The 13,311-nt window shown below is 36.8% G+C and overlaps 1 protein-coding gene across 1 annotated transcript in view; it reads left to right on the top strand.

Annotated features, from left to right (window-relative positions):
• LOC129398107 (uncharacterized) overlaps positions 1 to 13,311 on the top strand; it is a 234,844-nt gene that overhangs the window by 151,937 nt on the left and 69,596 nt on the right. The window contains exon 4 of the mRNA XM_063605096.1: positions 556 to 684. Coding sequence (XP_063461166.1) covers positions 556 to 684 — 129 coding nt within the window. The remainder of the gene's footprint in view (positions 1 to 555; positions 685 to 13,311) is intronic.

Here is a 13,311-nt window from a genome sequence, read left to right as displayed (position 1 = left end):
TGGGAGGCTGAGACAGGATAACTGCTTGAACCTAGGAGGCAGAGGTTGCAGTGAGTCAAGATTGTGCCACTGCACTCCAGCCTGGTGACAGAGCAAGACTCTGTCTCAAAATAATAATAATAATAAGTAACTCAAAAAGGATTTTTTTAATGGGGACTCTACGAATTAATACAAGTGCACGGCACATAGTAACTGCTCAATCAAGGTTTTCTATTATAAGTAGTATTATTGTCTTAATAGCATGGGAAGCTCTTAAGTACCATTAAACAAAAGATATAAATATAAATTATTCAATTTGTTTTTTTTTTTTTTTGGGATGGAGTTTAGCTCTTTTTGCCCAGGCTGGAGTGCAATGGCACGATCTTGGCTCACTGCAACCTCAACCTCCGCCTCCCAGGTTCAAGTGATTCTCCTGTCTCAGCCTCCCCAGTAGCTGGGATTACGGGCATGCACCACCACACCTGGCTAATTTTGTATTTTTAGTAGAGATGGGGTTTCTCCATGTTGGTCAGGCTGGTCACAAACTCAATTTGTTTTTTTTTTTAATTCCTCTAGCTATAGTGCAGAGAATGGACTGATGGCAGAAGACGGGGGAGATGGGAGAATGAAATTAAGAGGAAACAGCAATAATCTGGGTGACAGAGAGTGGGGACTTGGCTTAGCCAGAGGAAATGCACTAGATTGGTAAGTGTCGTATTTGACTGTTTGGCTATTACTTCCAATTGTCAGACAAATAATTATTGAGCTCATATCATGTACCAGGCACTGTTCTCAATGCAAGAGAGGCAATGTTTTTTTATTTTATTTTTTTCCATTTAGAGCTTAGATTCCAGTAGGGAAGATAGATAAAATATATGCAAATTAATAAATGAGATAACTACCAATTGGGATAAGAGTTTTGCAGAGAGCAAATGAACAAACAAGAGGTGAGAAAAATAACAAGTCAGGATTTGGGGTGGGCTGGTTTTTTATGCTTCTTTTAGGAGAAATCACTCTAAAGTGGCACGGAACCTGAAAACTACAGAATGAGAAGCAGCAGCTGTCCAGGGGAAGAGTCAGGGGAAAAACCATCAGGCTTAGGGAATGGCACCCACAGGATGGAACCAGTGTCACTGGAGCCCTGTGAGCAAGAGCCGGAGCAGAGTGAATGGCAGTGGGAGAGGTACACAGGAGCCAAGTTTTGTAGAGTTGCCTGTCTTAAAAAGGAATTTGAATGACTTTAACTGCAATGGGGAGCCTTTGCAGTGTTTTAAGTAGGAGAGGGAGAAAGACTTATGCTTCCCAATGATGTTGTACAAAAAAGAGACTGACGAACCTAACTCTTAAACAAAATAATGAATGAAGACAAGTTGTAAAAAGAGGCATAAACAAAAATGCTCTGTCACTCAAAGGAAGGCATTGCAGGAAATTTGTCCATTTTAGATGGAGAAGCCTAGGCATATGGAATTACACTTGGCAATATATTTGAGCAACATGCAGAAGGACTTTTGATGTTAAAAGTAATAGTTACTATCTCTTTTAAAATCTATAACAATAGATTTTCTTTTCTTTTTTTTTAGTTAGGGTAGATGGTAGATATTTTCATCTGTTCCTAATTATTTTTTTTAAAAGTCTTTCTTTACATTTTAGCTAATTTTAAGTTGTCTTTTCTGCCTTTAAATATTTCTTTTAGTATCATACATTTGAAAAACCCTTCTCAATAGGCAAATTGAGTAAAGTTAACTGAGCAGATAGCTGAATCTTAGAACCTCAGAGTCCTAGAGGTGTAACAACAGCTAGAGGTCATTCTGTCCAAATTTCTACCTCAGGTCAGAGTTCTTTTCCACAAAGTACTCTACCCCATGATGGACATCTTTTCTCTGCGCTGGTCCACTACTCTCTCACCTGAACTGACCCACAGTCAGGCAATATTAACTCTTCCTCCTTAAATTGAACCTTATATTGATTTGACACCTGCTTTGTTTAAATTATATACAGTGGTTCTAGTTTTACTTTCTGGATTAACAGAACATATCAACATCCTTTTCCTTTAAAATATTTCACAATGGTTGATGGAGTTCTTGCTGCCTTCTTATAAGTATTGCCCTTTATAGAGCAAACATTTACTTTTAATAAAAAGTCTTTGTCAGATTATCTAATCAATATGGGCACTCTCTTTTACTTTAATATTTTATGGTCCTCTGATCTCTGAAATTTAACAAAGTAGGTCAGGGTAACCAGACTCGCACTGTGGTGCATGTGCACCTCTGGGTAACTAAAACTCCTAACTTTTATTTGAATTAAGGATTTTTTTTTTCTGGCCTCCATTTGTGTCTTGAATTTTTTGAATTAAAGTTTATGATTTTGCAATTATTTTTGCTTAAATTTTATTCCTGCACTTCTAGATATCATCCAAGTATTTTGAAAAAGAAAACCCCTTTGAATATTTATTCAGCCAGCCATTGGATTAAGTATATTCTATGTTTGTGTTCAAAAGGTATTTAGTGATCTTTATCATGCCATCCACAACACAAATAAAATAATATAGAATAGAACATAGTTCTAGAACACAACTCTTGGGACTTGCTAGTAGTTTGACATCAGTTTATTACTTTATACACTAATGATAGTAAATTGCTTACCAAGTGCAAGTTACTTAAATAATTGCTTTGAATACATTATTTAGTATGATAAAACAACCTTATAAAGATGGTGTTATATTATTGTTTCCTTTAATTGAAAAAAATTAAAGTTTAAAAACAAAGAAACCTGCTCAGGGTCACTTGCTGAAGAACTATGAAGCTAAGGTTACAACCTAGACAGTATGACAACAGACCCCATGCTCTCAACCATGAAACAGTGTTCTATTTTAGCCATCTAATTATATTATCATCCTCATTTCAAAGACATCATTGAGTATTTTGTTCAATAATGGCCTAAAATCAATTTTCAAAATATTTAAGTTATATTCCTGGTTTACTAGTATTTTTCCTCAATTAAAAAAAGAGAAATTAATGTATAAGGGTAATATTAGAACTTTTTTACTTAAAGGATTTTGCTGTTAATAAAATGTAAATACTTAGCAGTCCATTTTAGTCATGTACTGATCAATGTGAATGAGACTGGCTTTATTGGAAGAAGATAAAAAGTATTGTCATACTTTATGTTTCAGTCAGAAACACCAGTTAAGACATAATGTGAAATTTCATCCTTTAAATAACTTCTATTTATTCTCTAACTTGGCCACTTGAGTATGTGCATAAATATGTATATATATATATATACACACACACACACATATATATATATACACACACACATATATATGTATTTTTCTTGAGACAGAGTCTCGCTCTGTCACCCAGGCTGGAGTGCAGTGGCACAATCTCGGCTCATTGCAACCTCCGCCTTCTGGGTTCAAGTGACTCTCCTGCCTCAGCCTCCCGAGTAGCTGTGATTACAGGAGTGCCTCACCATGCCTGCCTAAGTTTTGTATTTTTTTTAGTAGATATGGGGTTTCACCATCTTGGCCAGGCTGGTCTTGAACTCCTGACCTCATGATTCACCCGCCTCGGCCTCCCAAAGTGCTGGGATTACAGGCATGAGCCACCGTGCCAGGCCAAAGATATAATTTTTAAAAAATTTCACAATATTTGAGGAAATTTTTTTTCTTAAAAAACAAAATAAAAAATGTTGGGAAATATTGCCAAATAAAAAGAAGAAAGAAATGAAAGCATCCATCATTTAGAGATAACCCCTCTTACCACAAATGTGTACATTCTAGATCTTTTTCTATGCTTTTCTTTTACTTTTTAAAAAATTAAAAAACTATTTTTAGAGAAATATTGGTTTACAGCAAAATTGAGCAGACAGTAGAGAGGGTTCCCATATACTCTGTTTTCATGCACATGCAGCCTCCCTCTCTACCAATATCCCTACCACATTGGTACATTTGTTGCAAGTGATGAACCTACATTGACACATTATTATAACCCAAAATCCATATTAAGGTTTATATTAGGGCTCATTCTGGTATTGCTCATATTTTGATTTTGAAAAATGTGAAATGATATGTAGCTACCATTGTGTATCATACAGAGTAGTTTCACTTCCCTAAAATCCTCTGTGCTCCACCTATTCATCTCCCCCACTGTGCCCCCCAGCAACCACTGATCTTTTTACTGTCTCTATATTTTTGCCTTTTCCAAGATATCATATAGGTAGAATCATAAAGTAGGCAGTCTTTTCAGATTGGCTTATTTCCCTTAGTGATATGCATTTAAAGTTCCTCCAAGTCTTTTCATGACTTGATAGCTCATCTTTTTAGCACTGAATAATATTCCACGTCTGGATGTACCACAGTTTATTTAACCATTTTACTGAACTAAATCTTGGTTGATTTCAAGTTTTGGCAATTATGAATAAAGCTGCTATAAACATTCATGTGTAGGTTTTTGTGTGAACATAAGTTTTTAATTCATTTGGGTAAATATCAGGGAGCCTGATTTCTGGATCATATGGTACAAACATGCTTACTTTTGTATTGAGGAACAAATATTAATTATAACTGAAACCAGATAGAGGTTTGAATTGCAAAGCTGGGTTTTTCACAGGCTGAATGGTACTCATCTACTCACTAGACTGACTTTTTCTGTTTTGTTCTCTTATAATTTTGGCTGGTATGTGGTACTGACTCCAGCACTAACTCAACACATAACCTTCCTATTCAGTATACATCATCCTCTGGTAGTCTCTGTACAAAATTAAGAAGGGAGCTGTCTGATTGGCTCAGCCTAGCCTTTAGGATTGATTGGTTTCCTCCAGCTTTGGTGTCCAATCAGCTAGGGTCACAGGACAGGACCAAAGTCTTAGACTTGCCCCTCAAGAGAAGCTGGAGGGATAGTGTGTGTGTGTGTGTGTGTGTGTGTGTGTGTGTGTGTGTGTGTGTGTGGTGATGGGGCTTGAGGGGTTGTTGGAGGATAATTTCACATCAGGAGGTTTAGCTGGGAGGCTATGTTAGCTGTGTCTAACTCAATTAGATCATATTGTTCCCAATTACTGGTTTCTCTGGTCTAATTATTAATAGTAGTACTGCCTTCTAATTTCACAGTTTTGACTGGGATTATCTGTGGGTATCAGGTACATGGTAGGACGAAATTCTAAAAAATTCTAGAACCTTCTTTGTATGCTTGGGGGAAAGTAAGTTGGATAGTTTTTAGAAAGAAGAAAGAAAGAAAAACAAACTAGGCCCTAAGTTATAGTCAGAAGGTTTATTATGTTTTGTTTCAGACTAAATAAAGACTTGTTCTTAAAAAAAAGAGCATGCAACAATTCAGATTTTTTTGAAGCTGACCATTTCCTTTTGTTAATTTACTTTAGTTAAATGCAAATGAACATAAAAGTAAATTTCTTGTTGGCCCAATTTACCTGTTAATTAAATTGCTCTTATTTTTCTATGTCCCTCCAATATTTGTGCAAGCCAGATATTTAATGACAATAGTTCTATCATATAAATTCAGTAGTTCTTCCTGAAAGGTAATTAACATGGAAATAATTGGCTTTTGTACTCATTTAACCAGAGTGCTTTCTTTTCTCAACTTTTCTTTCTCTGGTGTGCTTTTCCTTTAATACCTTTTAATAGATTCCAAGCAGCTCTAGCATTAAAATATATGTTTAGCTTTTTATGATTACTTTAAGTTTATTTAGCTTTAAATAGTAATCCTAGAAAAAAGAGAGAGAGAAAAAAGGAGTTTATGCTATAAACCATATTGATTCTGGTCACAGGCAACAAATGCTTGTCAAGACATGACTGAAGAAATTCACTAGAGATTGTTACAACTCTGCTGTTTTCAAAAGATAAATATTCAAATGGTAAACATGAATCCTTTCACCTTATTTGCTTATGTTTCTTTTATTGCATTCTTTAAATAAGTCATGGGGGACCATATGTAGTGATTGAGATGAAGATTGAATTAGAACTAAAGTATTAGAAATTTGGGAGATGGTTGTTTGATTTTTTTTACTCTATTCACTGATAGTATTTCAAAATCCTTTTAGGAAAAAAATCTATAAAGACAGCTCTGAAGATATGAATATTGTAAACAATAATTTTGACAATCTGCTTGATACCAGCCAAGTGATGAAAGGGATGAGAGTGTTCCAAAATGGAAGAATAAAAAGTTATGGAAAAAGTGTTAGCTTCCAAGTGTGATGAACCCTTCAGATAGACTCATCAGTTTATCAAATACCATGATAACACCCAATTCAATGTAATGGGGCTTTTTCCACAGTCTGGCTTACAGCCCATCACAGCTTTACTTTTTTTATGTTGACACAAAGAAATCTATTACACTAAAAACTTATATAATAGAAATGAATGTGGGTTGCAAATTTCTGCTGCTCAGTCAGCAGACTACTATTAAATGGAGACATTGTTCTTTTGAAAAAGAGTCAGATATAGTAACTCCTAGTCTAGAGTACAATGAGAGATATTCTTAGGCATTTTGACATATTTGATAGATCCCTCCTCATTGGCCCTTCTTCTTCCAGGGCTGCAAATGTTCATATTCCAAGACAGAACCCCATCCTCAGACCCAAGCCCTCGGTGGTTGATTGCATTTGTGTCTTACAGGGTAGGCTCAAATTGTATCTCCTTCAGGATGTTTCCCTGAAGGAAACATTTTAGGACACCCCACACATTTATTATTTCCAGGTCTTCAAATTGCCACAGTAAATAGTAATCAATCAAGAGTTATCCTGTAGTTGTTTCAAGTGGGTATACATACTGATCACCTTGTCAAGGACCGTATGTTCTAATAAGCTGTATTCTTTAAATATCACTCACTGAATGCTGAGAAAAGAAAGCTAGAAGTCACCTGACCTTTGATTATTTTTCATTTTACTGCTTAAGTTCAGTTAAACAAAAGTATTCAGAGATGGACTTAACATGAAGCAAATTAAGTTTATCTTTAGGGCCCTTCTTTGCAGGGCCCTTTTCAAGGAATGGGAGTGGCCTCAGGATGTGTTCACATGGTCACATGATTTTGTAAAATTTGCAATAGTAGTCATTTCAGCCTTAATTAGTTAACACTGTTATCTCCTTCCATTTATATATACTTAGCCTCTGTCACACTTCCTCTTGGCTTAGTTGATGTGAAGTGGCTGCAGGCATTCTGGGATCCAGGAATGGAGAATTTGATTTCACTTGGGATTAGTGAGATATACATAGCTTGCAGTCATTTCTGACTATAGATTAGCTATGGCTAGCTGTCCTGAGGTAGCCATATGCCCACTACTCCTTGTGCTGAGTTACAAGGGGCAGGGTTAGAAGTTGTATGATGATGTCCTGTAGTATCTAGCTTTGAATTTATGTTGAGAGTGGAAGAGAAATAAAGTTTGAAATATATAGAACCAGAAGCTAGTCTGCTGGAAATTCTTTCAAGTATTAGCACTTCTATATGAAAAGCACACACAAATACACACATACAGATCACCAGCGCCACTACAGACAAAAACCTTAATGGAAATTTACCCAAATTTGATAGCATTCTTAATAAATTTGTATGACTTTACTGATGGTAAGCTGCAAAACAGATGAAATCTTTTCCAAACTATCAATTATCAAAGAATATGAAGCCACACACTGTAGCAACCGTCTCAAATAAGGGGGACCTGAATCTTAATTAGTGAGATAGCCACCCTCTTAAGAAAACAAAAATCAACAATTTTCTTTCCTTCCTTCTTTTCTTTTCTTTTTTCTTCTCTTCTCTTCTCTTTTTTTTTCTTTTCTTTTGACAGAGTCTCGCTCTGTCTCACGTTGGAGTGCAGTGGCGCGATCTCTGCTCACTGCAACCTCCGCTTCCCAGGTTCAAGCTATTCTCCTGCCTGAGCCGCCAGAGTAGCTGGGATTACAGGCGTGTGCCACCAAGCCCGGCTAATTTTTGTATTTTTATTTTATTTATTTATTTATTTTTTGAGACAGAGTTTCACTCTTGTTGCCCAGGCTGGAGTGCAATGGCTCGATCTCGGCTCACTGCAACCTCCACCTCCGGGGTTCAAGGGATTTTTCCTGCCTCAGCCTCCCAAGTAGCTGGGATTACAGGTGCCTTTCACCCCAACTGGCAAATTTTTGTATTTTTAGTAGAGCTGGAGTTTCACCATGTTGGCCAGGCTGGTCTCGAACTCCTGACCTCAGGTGATCCACCCGTCTCGGCCTCCCAAAGTGCTGGAATTACAGGCGTGAGCTACCGTGCCCAGCCTGCATCTGTGCCTTGCCACCATCTGTAGTTTTTTGACTTTTTAATAATTGTCATTCTGACTGGTATTAGATGGTATTGCATTGTGGTTTTTATTTACATTTATCTGATGATTAGTGATGTGGAGCATCTTTTTTCATGTATCTATTGCCATTTGCATGTCTTCTTTTGAGAAATTATCTGTCATATTTTCTGCCCAATTTTTAATGGGGTTATTTGATTTTTGCTTGTGGAATTGTTTAAATTACTTATAGATTCTGGCTATTAGACTATTGTCAGATGTGTAGTTTGTGAATATTTTCTCCCATTATGTAGGTTGTCTGTTTCCTCTGTTGATAGCTTCTTTTGTTGTGCAGAAACTCTTTAGTTTAATTTGATCCTACTTGTCAATATTTGTTTTTATTGCAATTGCTTTTGAAGACTTACTTATAAATTCTTTCTCAGGGCCGACGTTCAGAATGGTGTTTCTCAGGGCTGATTTCCAGAACGGTGTTTCCTCGGTCTTCCTTAAGTTTCCTAGATTTTCCTTTATAGTTTGAGGTTTTACATTTAAATCTTTAATTCAACTTGAGTTAATTTTTGTTTGTGGTGAAAGGTAGAGATCAATTTTTATTCTTTTGCATCTGTCTAGTCAGCTATCCAAGGATCATTTATGGAAGAGAGAGCCCTCTCCCTATTGCTTATTGTTGTTGATTTTGTCAAAGATCAAATGGCTATAGGTGTGTGTGTGGCTTCATTTCCGGGTTCTGTATTCTGTTCCATTGGTCTGTTGTGTCTGTTTTTATACAAGTACCATGCTATTTTGGTTAAAGTAGCCTTATTGTAGAGTTTGAAACAGGTAATGTGATGCCTCCAGCTGTGTTCCTTTGCTTAGGATTGCTTTGGTATTCAGGCTCTTTTTTTGTTTCGTATAAATATTAGAATAGTTTTTTCTAGTTCTGTGAAAAATGATACTTGTAATTTGGTAGGAATAGCATTGAATCTGTAGATTTCTTTGGGCCCTATTAAATAACCATTTTAACAATATTGATTCTTCCAACTAATGAGCACGGAATATTTTTCCATTTGTTTGCATCACCTATGATTTCTTTTAGCAGTGTTTTGTAATTTTCCTTTTAGAGATTTTTTCACCTCCTTGGTTAGCTGTATTTCTAGTTATTTTATTCTTATTGTGGCTATTATGAATGGGATTGCATTCTTGATTTGGCTCTCAGCTTGAATACTATTGATGTATAGAAATGCCACTAATTTTTGTACATTGATTTTGTATACTGAAACTTTACTGAAGTTGTTTATCAGTTTCAGATTTTTTTCAGAACTGATAAACTTTAGGTTTTTTTGATATAGGATTATATCATTCATGAAGAGAGATAGTTTGACTTTATTTCCTATTTGGATACTTTTATTTCTTTCTCTTGCTTGATTGCTCTGGCTAGCACTTCCAGTACTGTGTTGAGTAGGAGTGCTGAGAGTTGGCACCCTTGTTTCGTTCCAGTTCTCAAGGGGAATGCTTCCTGCTTTTGCCCACTCAGTATGATATTGGCTATGGGTTTGTCATAAATGGCTCTTATTATACTGAGGTATTTTCCACTGATGCCTTGTTTCTAGGATGTTTTTATCATGAAGGGAAGATGGATTTTATTGGAAGCTTTTTCTGCATCCATTGAGATGATAATATGGTTTTTATTTTCGATTCTGTTTATGTGGTGAATTGTGTTTATTCTTTTGTGTTTGTTGAACCAACCTCGTATCCCAGGAATGATGCTTACTTTATCATGGCAAATTAACTGATATCTTGTTGGATTTGGTTTGCAGTATTTGGTTGAGGATTTTTGTGCCTATGTTCATCAGGTATGTTGGCCTTTAGTTTTCTGTTTTCATTGTGTCTTTGCCATGTTTTGGTATCAGGCTGATGTTGGCTTTGTAGAATGAGTTGGGAAGGAGACCCTTCTCTTTGTTTTTTTGGAATAGTTTTAGTAGAATTGGTACCAGCTCTTCTTTGTACATCTTGTAGAATTTGGCTGTGAATCCATCTGGTCAGGGACACTTTTTGATTGGTAGGTTTTTTGTTATTGCTTCAATTTCAGAACTTAATACTGATCTGTTCAGTGTTTCAATTTCTTCCTGATTCAATCTTGAGAAATTTTATGTTTCCAGGAATTTGTGCATGTCCTCTAGATTTTCTACTTTGTGTCAGTAGAGGTGTTTATAATAGTCTCTGAAGATCTTTTGTACTTCTGTGGGATTGGTTGTAATGTCACCTTTGTTGTTTCTGATTGTGCTTATTTGAATCTTCTGTTTATCCTTTGTTAACCTAGCTAGCAGTCTATTAATCTTGTTCATTTTTTCAAAGAACAAGTTTTTGGGTTCATTGCCTTTTTTTTTTGAGATGGAGTCTCGCTCTGTTGCCCAGGCTGGAGTGCAGTGGCATGATCTTGGCTCACTGCAAGCTCCGCCTCCCGGGTTCATGCCATTCTCCTTCCTCAGCCTCCTGAGTAGCTGGGACTACAGGTGCATGCCACCATGCCTGGCTAAATTTTTGTATTTTTAGTAGAGATGGGGTTTCCGTGTTAGCCAGGATGGTCTCGATATCCTGACCTGGTGATCGGCGTGCCTCGGCCTCCCAAAGTGCTGGGATTACATGTGTGAGCCACCACGCTCGGCCAGTTTCATTGATTTTTTATATGGACTTTTGGGTCTCAGTTTCATTCAGTTCTGCTTTGATTTTATTTATTTCTTTTCTTCTGCCAGCTTTGGGGTTAGTTTGTACTTTTTTTCCTAGTTACTCTAGGTGTGATGTTAGATTGTGAATTTGAGATCTTCCTAACTTTTTGAGGTAGGTGTTTAGCACTATAAACTTCTCTCTTAACACTGCTTTTGCTGTACCGAAGATATTTTGGTATGCTGTGTCTGTGTTTTCACTTATCTCAAAGAATTTTTAAATATCTGCCTTAATTTCATTGTTTACCTAACAGCATTCTTGTAAGCCTCCTTGCTGCTCGCTGCATTTCCAGTTGCCTCCTCAGGTGTGTAAGCCTGAGCCGGTACTGTCTGTGCCAGATGATCTGGAAGCCAGCCCCATGGATCTGTACTTGAGTGCTGCTGTACTTCAGCCTACTGAGAGTTACCTCTATATTTCAGCGATAACTGGGATACTGTGGGTGACAGTATGAAGCTCCCTCCTTCACCCTTTCTTTTTGGTCCTTTGCTAACCCTTGAAGTTTACTCAAAGAAATTGCTGAAGGCCCAGTGGATATCTTGGGCCAGATGTGGATGGTGGGAGATGGGTACAGATCCCAGGGATCTCAAAATTCTGAGGAAATCTCTGCGCTAGTGCCTCAAAGTGGATTGGGTACTGAAAATGGGAAATCAGAACCCACTTCTATTAGTTGATAGTTTGTTTTGGGAATCATTCGACTTTAGTAGATTTGCATTTCTCATTCTAGACCAATGACAAGTTCTGAAATTAAGGCAGGAATAAATAGCCCACCATAATTTCAGGTTATCCTATCTTTAAAATATCCTCCCATATATTGCTTTTCCAGTTATGATCTGTTTTTTCTGCTCCACATTCCAGCATAATTTCCTATAACATAAATATTTGTTATTTCTACTTCCCTTTTTTCCCCTTTTCTACTCTAATTGAGCCTCTGTTTCCTTTATTCTATTATAACTACTTTTGTCCAGGTCACAGATTTTTTCCAACCAAAAAAAAAAAAGAAAAACAAAAAAAAGCCCAAGACCAGATAGATTCATAAGTGAATTCTACTAGAGGTACAAAGAGAAGCTGGTGCCATTTCTACTGAAACTATTCCAAAAAATTGAATTGAATAGGAGGGATTCCTCCTTAACTCATTCTATGAGGCCAGCATCATCCTTGTAATATTTTTGGACTGTGGTTGGCTGCAGGTAACTGAAATCACAGAAAATGAAACCATGAGTAAGGGAGACTGCTGTCTTCTAATATTTTTCAGGGATGACTAAGGAACACGTGAAGGTTTAACTAAAGCAGAGCTAAAAGATCACTGACCCATCCTTGGGGGCTAATGACTGGCCAAGAGACCATAATGTCAAACATTCAAGAGAGAGGAAAACCTCTTTTATGTAATTTGTTGGCTGTTGCTTTATAGTTCTGCTTTATACGTTGATAGTGGTTTCATAGAAGACTTTGAGAGGAATTTTCAAGTTTCACAAATGATTCCATTTTATGTTGGAAACATGAGGGATGAAGCAGATGAGTGAGTAATACAAACACAATAACACCAAAATTTCCTGTTTTCAGTCTCAATCTTGGCATAGATATGAGGTACAGCTATTCATCTTTGATTCTATCTATAGCAGTCCTCCTAAAAACAACTATGGAAAGACACATTTTTCTGAAAAGTAGCAAAATAAGAACCAAAGACACACAATAAGAACAGCCTTATTTAGAATCAGGTAACAGTGAATCTTAAGTTATTCAGGCCTTAAAATATTACATGGGTCAGAGATGTGAGGGTTATACAAGAAAAATCAAAGCAGTAGTTTTGGCTTGATTGCCCTTGTAGTCTGTGGCTCAGTGGACTTCTAACCCTATTTAATCTTTTGAGGAGCTCACTGAGTTTTGTTTTTGTTTTCTTTTGACTTTGAACTTATCTGATTGCGTGGCAGCATTTGTTAAATATAATATTTGAAAATAAAACAATAAGCCTCCAGGCTTCCTTCCCTAAGGGGAAATTGCTTCCCCAGCTAAAGTTTTAAAACCTCCAACTAGCCTTCAGCCTGGGGTTCCATGTCAATTGCTGCCCATTATAACCTCCTGAGATGTTAGAAGCCTTTTCTCTTATTAGATATATGACATTTACCTACAATCCTCTCCATGGCGTATTGAATAGCAAATTCTTTCCCCTCTAGGGCTCTGATTTTTAAAAAGGGCAACCAGGGAAAATTTCTTAGGGACAGATTGCATTGTACCCATTTGAGTTATCTTCAAGTACTTGTGGATCTCAGACATACTACTTCCTTTCACTGGTGGAGATATCCACAAGAAGCATGAAGTTTTGATTTGTTGCCTTCTCCACTCAGAGGAACAAAAAGC

The sequence above is a fragment of the Pan paniscus genome, chromosome 5 (assembly GCF_029289425.2).
Source record: "Pan paniscus chromosome 5, NHGRI_mPanPan1-v2.0_pri, whole genome shotgun sequence".
Taxonomy (NCBI): domain Eukaryota; kingdom Metazoa; phylum Chordata; class Mammalia; order Primates; family Hominidae; genus Pan; species Pan paniscus.
This window is presented reverse-complemented; position numbering and strand designations above follow the sequence as displayed.